General features: G+C 38.5%; 1 protein-coding gene across 4 annotated transcripts in view; it reads right to left on the minus strand.

The window, feature by feature from the left end:
• CTNNA3 (catenin alpha 3) overlaps positions 1-14313 on the minus strand; it is an 889777-nt gene that overhangs the window by 685415 nt on the left and 190049 nt on the right. For all 4 annotated transcript variants that reach the window (XM_043518063.1, XM_038411313.2, XM_043518062.1 and 1 more), the window contains exon 6: positions 8346-8609. In XM_043518063.1, coding sequence (XP_043373998.1) covers positions 8346-8609 — 264 coding nt within the window. The remainder of the gene's footprint in view (positions 1-8345; positions 8610-14313) is intronic.

Genomic DNA, 14313 nt, shown 5'->3' on the forward strand with positions numbered 1-14313 from the left:
TATTACAAATATATGCACTGTAAAAATGATAAACAAAAGAAATATTTTTCAGTTCACCTCATACAAGTACTGAAGTGCAATCTCTTCATCGTGAAAGTGTAACTTACAAATGCAGATTTTTTTTGGTTACATAACTGCACTCAAAAACAAAACAATTTAAAACTTTAAAGCCTACAAGTCCACTCAGTCCTACTTCTTATTCTGCCAATCGCTAAGACAAACAAGATTGTTTACATTGACAGGAGATACTGCTTCTTACTTACAATGTCACCTGAAAGTGAGAATAGGTGTTCGCATGGCACTCTTGTATCCAGTTTTGCAAAGTATTTACATGCCAGATATGCTAAACATTTGTATGCCCCTTCATGCTTCAGCCACAATTCCAGAGGACATGCTTCCATACTGATGATGCTCATTAAAAAAATGTGTCAATTAAATTTGTGACTGAACTCCTTGTGGTGGGGGGGGGAGGAACTGTATGTCTCCTTTTCTGTTTTACCTGCATATACTTCATGCTATAGCAGTCTCAGATGATGACCCAGCACATGTTCGTTTTAAGAACACTTTCACAGCAGATTTGATAAAACGCAAAGAAGGTACCAATATGAGATTTCTAAAAATAGCTATAGCACTTAACCCAAGGTTTAAGACTCTGAAGTGTGGTCGAAAATCTAAGAGGGACGAGGTGTGGTGCATGCTTTCAGAAGTCTTAAAAGAGCAACACTCTGATGCGGAACCTACAGAACCTGAACCACCAAAAAAGAAAAACAACCATCACCTGGTAGCATCTGACTCAGATAATGAAAATGAACATGTGTTGGTCCGCACTGCTTTGGATCATTATCGAGCAGAACCTGTCATCAGCGTGGACGCATGTCCTCTGGAATGGTGGTTGAAGCATGAAGGGTCATATGAATTTTTAGTGGGTAGGAGAATGTATATAAGGAGCGAGGGCAGTGTGGATACCAGTCTAATAGGTTATACTGGCTGTAGAATGACTGTGCCTAATAGGGTACAAAATGTGAGCGAGGCCAAACAGCAAAAATTAAGATGTTTGTACACCAATGCGAGGAGCCAAGGTAACAAAATGGAGGAACTAGAGCTACTGGTGCAGGAAGTGAAACCAGATATTATAGAGATAACAGAAACATGGTGGAAAATAGTAGTCATGATTGGACTACAGGTATTGAAGGGTATGTGCTGTTTAGGAAAGACAGAAATAAAGGTAAAGGTGGTGGAGTAGCATTGTATATCAATGAGGAGGTAGAATGTAAAGAAATAAGAAGCGATGCAATGGATAAAACAGAGTCCGTCTGGGCAAAAATTACACTGGGGAAGATAACTAGTAGAGCCTCTCCTACAATAGTGCTTGGGGTGTGCTATAGACCTCCGGGATCTAATTTGGATATGGATAGAGCCCTTTTTAATGTTTTTAATATAGTAAATACTAATGGAAACTGCGTGATCATGGGAGATTTTAACTTCCCAGATATAGACTGGAGGACCAGTGCTAGTAATAATAATAGGGCTCAGATTTTCCTAGATGCGATAGCTGATGGATTTCTTCATCAAGTAGTTGCTGAACCGATTAGAGGGAATGCCATTTTAGATTTGGTTTTGGTGAGTAGTGAGGACCTCATAGAAAAAATGGTTGTAGGGGATAATCCTGGTTTAAGTGATCATGAGCTAATTCAGTTCAAACTGAATGGAAGGATTAACAAAAATAAATCTGCAACTAGGGTTTTTGATTTCAAAAGGGCTGACTTTCAAAAATTAAGGAAATTAGTTAGGGAAGTGGATTGGACTGAAGAATTTATGGATCTAAAGGTAGAGGAGGCCTGGGATTACTTTAAAACAAAGCTGCAGAAGTATCGGAAGCCTGTATCCCAAGAAAGGGGAAAAAATTCATAGGCAGGAGTTGTAGACCAAACTGGGTGAGCAAGCATTTTAGACAGGTGATTAAGAAGAAGCAGAAAGCATACAGGGAGTGGAAGATGGGAGGGATCAGCAAGAAAAGCTACCTTATTGAGGTCAGAACATATAGGGATAAAATGAGATAGGCTAAAAGTCGAGTAGAGTTGGACCTTGCAAACGGAATTAAAACCAATAGTAAAAGGTTCTATAGCCATATAAATAAGAAGAAAACTAAGAAAGAAGAAGTGGGGCTGCTAAACACTGAGGATGGAGTGGAGGTTAAAGATAATCTAGGCATGGCCCAATATCTAAACAAATACTTTGCCTCAGTCTTTAATAAGGCTAAAGAGGATCTTAGGGATAATGGTAGCACGACAAATGGGAATGAGGATATGGAGGTAGATATTACCATATCTGAGGTAGAAGCGAAACTCAAACAACTAAATGGGACTAAATCGGGGGGCCCAGATAATCTTCATCCAAGAATATTAAAGGAATTGGCACCTGAAATTGCAAGCCCATTAGCAAGAATTTTTAATGAATCTGTAAACTCAGGAGTTGTACCGAATGATTGGAGAAATGCTAATATAGTTCCTATTTTTAAGAAAGGGAAAAAAATGATCCAGGTAACTACAGGCCAGTTAGTTTGACATCTGTAGTATGCAAGGTCCTGGAAAAAATTTTGAAGGAGAAATTAGTTAAGGACATTGAAGTCAATGGTAAATGGGACAAAATACAACATGGTTTTACAAAAGGTAGATCATGCCAAACCAACCTGATCTCCTTCTTTGAGAAAGTAACAGATTTTTTAGATAAAGGAAACGCAGTGGATCTAATTTACCTAAATTTCAGTAAGGCGTTTGATACCGTGCCACATGGGGAATTATTAGTTAAATTGGAAAAGATGGGGATCAATATGAACATCAAAAGGTGGATAAGGAATTGGTTAAAGGGGAGACTACAATGGGTCCTACTGAAAGATGAACTGTCAGGCTGGAGGGAGGTTACCAGTGGAGTTCCTCAGGGATCAGTTTTGGAACCAATCTTATTTAATCTTTTTATTACTGACCTCGGCACAAAAAGTGGGAGTGTGCTCATAAAGTTTGCAGATGATACAAAGCTGGGAGGTATTGCCAATTCAGAAAAGGATTGGGATATTATACAGGAGGATCTGGATGACCTTGTAAACTGGAGTAATAGTAATAGGATGAAATTAAATAGCGAGAAGTATAAGGTTATGCATTTAGGGATTAATAACAAGAAGTTTAGTTATAAGCTGGGGACACATAAATTATAAGTAACGGAAGAGGAGAAGGACCTTGGAGTACTGGTTGATTATAGGATGACTATGAGCTGCCAATGTGATATGGCTGTGAAAAAAAGCTAATGCAGTTTTGGGATGCATCAGGAGAGGTATTTCCAGTAGGGATAAAGAGGTTTTATTACCATTATACAAGGCACTAGTGAGACCTCACCTGGAATACTGTGTGCAGTTCTGGTCTCCCATATTTAAAAAGGATGAATTCAAACTGGAGCAGGTACAGAGAAAGGCTACTTGAATGATCCAAGGAATGGAAAACTTGTCTTATGAAAGGAGACTTAAGGAGCTTGGCTTATTTAGCCTAACTAAAAGAAGGTTGAGGGGAGATATGATTGCTCTCTATAAATATATCAGAGGGATAAATGCAGGAGAGGGAGAGGAATTATTTAAGCTCAGCACCAATGTGGACATAAAAACAAATGGGTATAAACTGGTCACCAGGAAGTTTAGACTTGAAATTAGACAAAGGTTTCTAACCATCAGAGGAGTGAAGTTTTGGAATAGCCTTCCAAGGGAAGCAGTGGGGGCAAAAGATCTATCTGGCTTTAAGATTCTACTCGAGAAGTTTATGGAGGAGATGGTATGATAGGATAATGTGATTTTGGTAATTAATTGATCTTTAAATATTCAGGGTAAATAGGCCTAATCCCCTGAGATGGGATATTAGATGGATGGGATCTGAGTTACCCAGGAAAGAATTTTCTGTAGTATCTGACTGGTGAATCTTGCCCATATGCTCAGGGTTTAGCTGACCGCCATATTTGGGGTCGGGAAGGAATTTTCCTCTAGGGCAGATTGGAAGAGGCCCTGGAGGTTTTTCGCCTTCCTCTGTAGCATGGGGCACGGGTCACTTGAGGGAGGATTCTCTGCTCCTTGAAGTCTTTAAACCACGATTTGAGGACTTCAATAGCTCAGACATAGGTGAGGTTTTTCATAGAAGTGGGTGGGTGAGATTCTGCATTGTGCAGGAGGTCGGACTAGATGATCAGAATGGTCCCTTCTGACCTTAGTATCTATGAATCTATGCAAATATCTTGCAATGCCAGCCACAACAGTGCCATGCGAACATCTTTTCTCACTTTCAGGTAACATTATAAACAAGAAATAGGCAGCATTATCTCCTGCAAATTGTACCCAACCTTGTTTGTCTGAGTGATTGGCTGACCAAGATGTAGGACTGAGTGGACTTGCAGGCTCTAAAATTTTACATTGTTTTATTTTTAAATTCAGGGCTTTTTGTACATAATTCTACATTTGGAAGTTCAATTTTCATGATAAAGAGATTGCACTACAGTACTTGTATGAGTTGAATTGATAAAAACTTTTTCATTTTTTTTTACAGTGCAAATATTTATAATCAAAATAAATTTAAAGTGAGCACTGTACATTTTGTATTCTGTGTTGTAATTGAAATAAATATATTTGAAAATGTAGTAAACATCCAAAAATATTTAAAATAAATATTATTCTATTGTTTTTAACAGTATAATTAATCAGGTGATTAATCACAATTAATTTTTGATCGATGTTATCAATTTTTTTAAATCACTTGACTGCCCTAGTAATTATTAAGAACCAAACATTACTAGTCTATGTTTAATTATGAATGTCATAGGAGTTCTATGGAGTTTATTGTGGAATTCTTGATACACAAGGATTTAGGAGGTAAAATGTTCCAATTCTACCTGTGTTTTGCTCAACTAAATCTCTGTTTACTTTCAGACTGCCAGTTGCATGTAAGGGTAAAAGATATTGCAAAACTCCTGGATAGTACTTGTTGAGTAAACTCCTTGATACCTTTCCACATGATAAAGATTTAATGAAATTTGCTTCCAACGGATTATTTACTACATCAATTTATTTCACAGCACTGTATTTGCAAGAGCAAGACAGAGCAAAGGCTACTTTGGGTCCTTGCCATACTCAACCGTAAAATTTGTAAAATAATTAAAAATGGTAAATTCTTAATACATTTTGCTTTATCTAGCTCATACAGCCTCAGCTCCCATTTGTGGTCAGTAAAAAATATACAAGTAAATGAAAAAAATATATTTAACAGTAGTTTGAGCTTCTATGTTCTAATATTTCTAACTAAAAATAAATTCAATAAAAAGGAGGATTTCTGATCTTGTAGTAATTACCATTGCTCTCTATGTTTTAAAAAGCAACAAATGTAGTAACAGTAAAACTTAAAAATACAAAAATGATATAGATTTCACATAGTCAATATAGATTGTGTGAGGTCAAAAAAATCATCCCTCTTGCAAATTTCTATCTATTAGTTAATGTGCTAAAACATAATTAAAAATTCAGTGAAGGTGTATTTGACGTTTCTGTTAATGGTTAGTAAATTTCTATACTAGTAGGGGCATCCATGGACTTCAACAGATTTCTCTCATATTTGCATGTATAGCCTGTCTTCACTAGAGAATTTTAGGGGGGAAAAACATTACCATCAACGATATAACACTGGTTTTCCTGAATCAGTGTTAGCAACAATGAGAGCCCAGTGTAGGCAAACAATGGGTAATTTCCAGTATTTTTAGGACTAAATAAGTTATACCTGCTGAAGAACAGATTAGTTTAGCATGGTCCAGCCAAATAAGCCTCATCTACATTAGGACTTTCACTAGTATTAGCAGCTCACCTAAGGTTACATCTACATGATGAGCTAGGGGCATGATTCCATTGCTCATTAGCTCAATGAGAACTCCCCCAAGTATGTGTATACGAGCAGGGGAATCACATCACTAGCTCATAGTATAGATGTAGCTTAATAGTAATACTGGTGGGAATATTTTTTTAAATTTCCCCAGTATAGAAAAGGCTAAAGGGAGAGCAATTACTTCCAAGACATACTGCATAGTTTAATGGCACCCAGGGACATCATTAGTCAGATCATTCTGTTGCCCCTACTGTTAAAACCACTCTCTTATATTATGCAGCATCTCTCTAATGTGTGCTCACCAGACCAGCAGAACTCAGACGTACAGTGGTGCTGGGATACTTCAGTGTGAGACAAGAAGGGTCTGTCACCCATTCAGCAGTCATCCCTATCTCCTGATAACAAAATAACACAGAACAGTGTTCTTATCATTCTGGCAGCAGAGTTAGAGCCAAACTGTGCAAGGTGGAGCACTCCTGTTAACATTATGGGAATTGAGGGCACCTTGCAGGATCAGGCCCATAATGCAGAACCAGCGACTCTTTACTAGAGGGAAAGTATGTGCAGAGAGTAAATTCAAGCACCAGAAGGAATACTAACAACATTATTACTATTATAACTAGCTCTTATATAGCATTTTCATCAGTAGATCTCAAAGCACTTTACAAAGGAGGTCAGTGTCATCATGCCCAATTTGGGTATACTGAGGCACAAAGAGGAGAAGTGACTTGTCCAATGTCAAGCAGCAGACCAGTGGCAGAGCTGGAACTAGAACTCTGGTCACCTAAGGCGTCAAATAGATCAGGTCAGAGCCAGACATGCAAAGGGAAAACCTCACTCAGATGATTAAGACTTGTTTGGGAGAAGAGAAAGATGTGACTTTCCTCAAACATATTCTTAACTGCTGAAACCAGAAACACATTTTTTGTCTAATCATATGAGTCACATTATGTCTGTTCATTAAACAGTTTGCAGTGTCGTTGTAGCTGTGTTGGTCCCAGGATGATCTGAAGAAGAGCTCTGTGTATCTCAAAAGCATGTCTCTTTCACCAACAGAAGTTGGTCCAATAAAAGATATTAATTTAACCACTTTGTCTCTATTCATTAAATGAAAATGACAGAAAAAGAGCATAATTCAAATTCTAAACTTCAATTATGTGACTCATATATGATGGCATTAGGGCAGTAGGGCAGAATCTTTTATTCGAACACACCAATTGAAATCCAGCCCAGGCCAGTGATCACCAAAATTGTTTTCACCTGATAAATGGTTAGTGGCATTTATATAATGGGCTTTGTCATAAATATAAAGGGAAAGGTAACAACCTTTATGTATGTAGTAATATAAAATCCCTCTTGGCCAGAGGTACAGAATCACTTACCTGTAAGGGGTTAATCAGATCAATTAACCTAGTTGGCCCCTGACCAGAAGGACCAATGGGGAAAGAAGATACTTTCAAATCTGGGGGGGGGGAGGTTTTGTTTGTTCTCTCTCTGGAGACAGAGAGAGACCAAGCAGGTAATCCATCTCCTACTGAAATAATACATATAAAATTACAGAAATTGTAAGTAATAGCAAGGAAATGCATTTGATTATCTTTTGTTTTAGCTTGTGAATTTTCCCTATGCCAAGAGGGAGGTTTATTCATGTTTTTGTAACTTTGAAGTTGAGTCTAGAGGGGGATCCTCTGTGTTTTAAATCTTTTTATTACCCTGTAAAATTACCTTTCATCCTGATTTTACAGAAGTGCTTCTTTTAATTTTTTTTTATAATAAAGTTCTTCTTTTAAGAACCTGATTAGTTTTTAGTGTCCAAAAACCCAAGGGTCTGGTCTGTGCTCACCTTGTTAACCTATTGGTTGGTATATTATTCTCAAGCCTCCCCAGGAAAGGTGGTGAAGGGACTTGGGGAGATATTTTGGGGAAATAGGAACTCCAAGTGGTCCTTTTCCTGAATCTTTCTCTAACTCACTTGGGTGGTGGCAGCAATATTGTCCAAGGACAAGGAAAGGATTTGTGCCTTGGGGAATTTTTTAACGTAAGCTGGTAGAAATAAGCTTAGGGGGTCTTTCATGCGGGTCCCCACATCTGTACCCCAGAGTTCAGAGTGTGGAGGGAATCCTGACAGGCTTATTCCAGTTTATGTCCTATGTGTGCACCCCTTCCATCAGCAACTCAATAAGAACTAATTAGCACCCTTTTTGGCAATATTAGAGACTCCAAAAACTGAACAGGCTTGGAGACCTAACCACCACCTCATCTGCAGAAAGAGGTCCCACCAAGGTCAGGACTGATGCACCTTATGGGAAAGCTTGTATTAATACTGGCCACACTGAATAAACTGAACTTCAGTTTCTAAAGCTTTCAGTGTCACTTTAGCAAGCACTACCTTCATTTAAAATAAATGTGTACATTGCATTGGTACATGTTTACATATTTACCTACCTCAAGCTCATCAAGTGCACTTCCTAGCATAGCTGAATGAGGCGTAGGATGAACCTTTTGATTTCTAATTCCTTGAGAAGCATTAGAAATGACATTGAGAGCACTCTGTATTTCATCACAAATTGAGTCCTTGCTGGCTATAAGGGATGCAACATCTGAATGTTCCAAACAAGCTGAACAAATTGAATGTAGAAGAGACGAATTTTCCTTCAGAGAAGCACGTGCTGCTGCAATTTCATCTCGTTGATTGCTAGATTTCAAATCCTGCCAGCAAAAGAACAGTTTTTAAAGCACACTAAAATTGACAAGTAATGTAGAACCAAATTATTCCATTCTGCACTATATTTGCTAAAGGAAACAGGACTTAAATTTCAACAAAGATTGATTTATTATAGCTTTCTTTTGCAGCACTTTATTACTTATTTTTAAAATAACTTAGATGAAAGCAGAAATTAAATTGAGGGAAAGGAAGAGGAACGGGGCACGGGGGAAATGGGATTTTTAGAATAGTTGAAGCCCCTGCTTCCAGCCTCGATTCCTTCAAACTGTGGGCAGAAGAGTGAAGTGAAAGGCACAAGAATGAGTGTGAAAATAAGAAGCAAGTTGCTGACAGCCTGAAAATCAATTGAAGTCAATAAGGACCTGTCAGAGGGTGGCTGGCCCCATAACTGAAGGAGGTCCAGTGTCCCTGTGCCAGAACTAGTGCTCCCAGTTGGGCTAATTTAGGGGATGGGGCTGCACCTGGAGCTATAAAGGGTCAAAGAGAGACTGAGTGAGAGACAAACCCACAGAACACAAAAAAAGCAGGACCTTCAGATTGTTCTGGGAGGGGAGGCAGCAAAAGCCTGAGATGTAAAACAAGAGCTGAGGAACTGTTTAAGTTTGGATAATAAAACTGCCTAAAAAAGACTGTGGGGGCAGCAGTGAGTCCTTGGCAAGCTGAGGAGAAGTCCTTCCATTGGCATTGAATCTAAACACATTATTAAAAAAATGCAGTAGCCATTTCTTTCCCCATCAGCTGATGGCTGGAAAATGGCACTTTCAATATTGAATAAACAGGGCCCTTGTTCAGGCCCATATTTTTGTGGAGGACTGGGGAACCACCAAACCAGACCTTGCTTCCTCAGGATAATTTGGAAGACTTGGGCAAAGCAACACAGAGGGAGCCTTAAACAGAAGCAGATCACTGCTTCCCTCATTGATCATTTGCTTAGGATAAATTGACCTATTGTGTAATATGTCTTTTTAATCATCAATAAGCCATTGTATAAATGAAATCCCACATTACAGAGCTGGGTTCTTTCATACAACATAATCCCACCCTAGCATTCCGCTGCACCTTGTTGTGTCTTAGCAAGGTGTCTAGTGACTATGCAGCCAAGAATGTTATTTAATTTTTATATATACAAATAAATAAAACAATCATTCTGAAAAGGATTGGAAAGCAAAGGCTCTGACTCTGTAGGTATCCAATAAAGTTACTAATGGCTTGTCTACACTTAGTAGGGGATCGATGAGAGGTGATCAATGCATCGGCGGTCAATTTAGCAGGTCTAGCGAAGACCCGCTAAATCGACCGTGGAATCGCTCTCCCACCTGATCAAGAAGATTAGGGGGAGTCGAAGGGAGAGCATCTCCTGTCAACATTGCGTAGTGTGGACCCCGTGGTAAATAGGTCTAAGCTACATCAATTTGAGTTACGCTATTCACATAACTCAAATTGCGTAGCTTAGATGAAATTTCCCCTGTGGTGTAGACAAGGCCTAAGTTCAAATATTTCATGATTTTATGTTTCCCTATAACCACATGCCCAAAATTGTATGTCATTACAGAATTCTCTTGATTTATGCTATGTGCAGAGGGTCAGAGAGCCTGGAGTCAATGTTAAGTCAATCCAACACTCCACTTAGCTGGATTTTTACTACTCCTAAGTATTTTTCACTTTGGGTGAATTGAATCATGCCCTTGTATCAAGCCAAATCCTGAAGTCCTTCTCATGGGAAAATTCAAGATTTGTGCCTAAGTAAGGACTCCAAGATTTAAGTAGGTATGACTAGTGAAATCAAAAACCATAAAAAGGCAATCATGCTTAACAATAAGCTCAATACTTGGCATGTTATATAAATACATATAGCCCCTCCACTTTTCATGTCAAACTCAGAAAGCAGGCACCTTATATTTGACACAGAGGCAGTACACCAGCTCTCTGAGGAAGCTCCACTTTTTGGAACTAAACATCCAAGAACATGAAGCTCTGAGGATAGTACAGATATATTTAGGGTTTCTAAAGAGCTGTGTTTTCACAGCAACCTATATGCAGGTTTATTCAGAAATGCTCCAAGTTTCTAGATATTCATCAATTCCACAATTAAATTTTTTGATCTTCAGTTATAGCCTCTATCAGCCTGTTCCATATCCCAATTATTCTCTGAACTAAAAATATCTTCTCAACATCCACTCTCCATAGGTCGGATCCATGCAGGAACCTGGGCATTGCAATGCTCAGTTTTGTGGCACCTAGAAAATCTTATGACAAACACTGATCCACAAAGCCTGAGTTAGGTTCGTAGGCTCCCGATACAATGAAAGGGGAGAGACAGGGGCTTATGAATACAGTCCACAAAGCCAGCAGACTAGGAGTGGAAGCCTAAGCTAGCCAACAGGAGATACAGACCAGAATGGGTGTCTTGTAAACTCTATTCCTCTCTCAGATACAGATTCCTAAGTCTGGGCTACATGAAAGCACCTTGCTCTCCTAGTGATCCACAAACTGGGGGAAGATCAGTGCTCAGCTGCCCAAGTTGCATGCAAGACCTGAAACAAACCAACTGTGGGACCTTCCTTAAACCTTTAGCGTATTGGATAAAGTACGCACCCAGAATGTGGAAGACCCCAATTCAAGTTCCCCACAAAAGATCTGAAGAGGGATCTGCTACATCTCAGATGAGTGCCCTAAACACTAGATTATTGAATCATTCTAACTCTTTTTCTGGCCCAATTAATATGTAAGTATCTCATTGTTTAATTAAAGTCAAAAAACTTCAATAGAAGAGATTGAGGGAGCCCCATTTCAGAATATTCCATAGCCTAGTAGCCACGGCACTCACCTGAGAAGTGGCAGATCCCCATTCAAATCCCTTCTCCCCTGGATGAGAGGGGGACTTGAAATAGGGGTCTCCCACATCCTGACTGAGCATAAAGGTTATAAGAGAGGTCCTTCTCCCTCTGATGATTTTGTGTGAACTTGCCTGAGTGGTTCAATTCAGTATGCATGCTCAGGGGCCACATACTGGAATCAATCCCATACACACACGACTTAGGCTGCCAAATGTGAATTGCTCTGAGGCTTAGGCATCAAGACACCTATCATGAACAATAGTGCGCATACTCAGGAAGGAGATATGTCCCTGAGCACCCACATGGCCAGAAGCTGACCGAGTTTAGGCACCTACAGGTTAGGACGCAGTCGAGCAAGAGTTTTATGGATCACAGTGATACCTAAACACAGGTTTTAGGTGCCCCCAAAATGGTACATAGGCACGAAAGTACTCTTGTGGATTCATACCCTAAGTCTCTTTATGTTTAGTCCTTGCCCATAAATTTTACTAAAGGTAAATGAAGTTCATTCACAGATTGCTTTGTGGTTGCCACATAAATATATTTGTATGTTACTTCTGAATGTTCTCCTCTTTTCAAAGTTAGATATATACAGCTTCTTCAGCCTTTTCCGCACGTCACCCCCAAATAAAGTTAGACTCTAAGATTTTAATTTCCTTTATGAAACAAGCTCAAAGTCTCCATAACATTTCAAATGAAGTCTTTTCTAATTCAGTTAGTCTCTGAATTAAATGCAGTTGCCTTAGTTATATATCTTAGAACATTGTTTGCTTCTTTACATAATGAATACACTGTGACTCTATCATCACAGACTTTTTCCTTTATATCCCTTTCTTAATTTTTTCCTACAGTTGTACTCAATTAAATGTATATTCTCTTTTATTAGGTCTATATGCATGCTTGAAACTCAGAATAACCTTTGACAGGTTTCAGAGTAGCAGCCGTGTTAGTCTGTATTCGCAAAAAGAAAAGGAGTACTTGTGGCACCTTAGAGACTAACAAATTTATTTGAGCATAAGCTTTCATGAGCTACAGTTCACTTCATCGGATGTATTCAGTGGAAAATACAGTGGGGAGATGGTTATAGCTCATCTTAAGTGATCACTCTTCTTACAGTGTGTATAACACCCATTGTTTCATGTTCTTTGTGTATATAAATCATCTCCCCCACTGTATTTTCCACCGAATGCATCCGATGAAGTGAGCTGTAGCTCACGAAAGCTTATGCTCAAATAAATTTGTTAGTCTCTAAGGTGCCACAAGTACTCCTTTTCTTTTTGAGAATAACCTTTGTCACTTGCCCACTTCCCTAATTATTATAATAGGTGGCTTCCTCAGGAAGTATTCACTTGCTTTCTATCTTAATGTTATCAAGGAATTTTTATCACTCTCAAACTTTAATAATCTTTAAGACCATTAATGTAATATTAAATAAAATTGGTCTCTGCAACGAGTTTTGGAGGACACAACTCAGAACCTCCCTCTCATCACTTGGTCACACTGGATATAATCCTCTGCACTCTTGCTTCCATCTAGCTTGTTATACGGAACTCAGATTTTAGTATTAATGCCTAAATAGTTTACCTTTCATTATTATTTTTGTTACAGTAGCACCTAGGGATTCCAACTGAGATCAGTACACTATACAAAAACAAAATGAGAGACAGTCCTTACTCCAAGGTAGATTTTTAAAGGTATTTAGGTATCTAAAGATGGAGATAGGCACCTAATGGGATTTTCAGAAGAGACAATCTCCATGCTTAGATGCCAAAGTACCTTTAAAAATCTGGCCCTTTAGTGTAAGCAGATAAGACAGACAAAGGTGAGAAGGGAAATTGGAGCATGGAGACAGAACTGACTTATCCAAGCAGATCAGTGGCATAACTGGGACTAGAACTCACGTCTTTTCTCTCCCAGTCAAATATTTTATCCACTGGATCAAGCTGACTCCACTCCCTAAAACATGAGCAGAGTCTCCAGATGTAGAACTCTTAACATGATTATTAGAGAGGGAAAAAGTGAATAGAGAGATGAATCCAGAATTTGCAATATAAAAATTAATTTTGCTTTACACTGGCATTTTTTAATCCACAGATTACAATTATATTAAGAGTTGGCTTTCTTTTGTTGACTAATATATGCTGGTTAGCAAGTGCGTGCACACGCACACACTCATTAAGTACCAATAACATTAAGCACAAATATGGTAATAATGATATAGCCTAAACTGGCCTATTACCATAATCCTGTTCACTTATGTTAAGTAGCCCATGACACCTTATATTTATGGAAGTAAGCATTTGGCACAAGCAGACAGGAAACTTATCAAAATCAAGACACTTTCATTCCATGTCTTAGTACAACCTAGGGAAGTACCTTCATAGAATGGTATTATGAACAGAACAAGGAGTTAGGGAACTGGGCCAAACTGATGGGTTGGATTTTATTGACATGTAAAGAGATGTGTAACTTGTAAAATCATCATATAAATAAAGCAGTAATATTTGCAAATGAATTTGGATACTGTTTTAAAAGTCAACATTTTTAATAGCTTATTTCAAAGTCACTTGCAGCTATCTTTAAAGAATCACCAAATACTCACATCTCTCTGAACTAGACAAGACTAGATTACAATATGATCTTTAGAGTCTGGAAGATAGAGCCTCTCAATTAAAATAAAAAACATTACAAAACCTGCCTGTTCCTTGTCAGCATCCCACTCCTTAAACTTTTTCATGTTTCAGGGGACATTTGCTGCTCTACTTTTGGAAAGCAATGTTTTTCTTGATGATTTTGCATACTTAAGACTTAACCTACCTACTATGAAGAATCTCTCCTCTCTCCCAAGATC

Source organism: Dermochelys coriacea, chromosome 7 (assembly GCF_009764565.3).
Source record: "Dermochelys coriacea isolate rDerCor1 chromosome 7, rDerCor1.pri.v4, whole genome shotgun sequence".
NCBI lineage: Eukaryota > Metazoa > Chordata > Testudines > Dermochelyidae > Dermochelys > Dermochelys coriacea.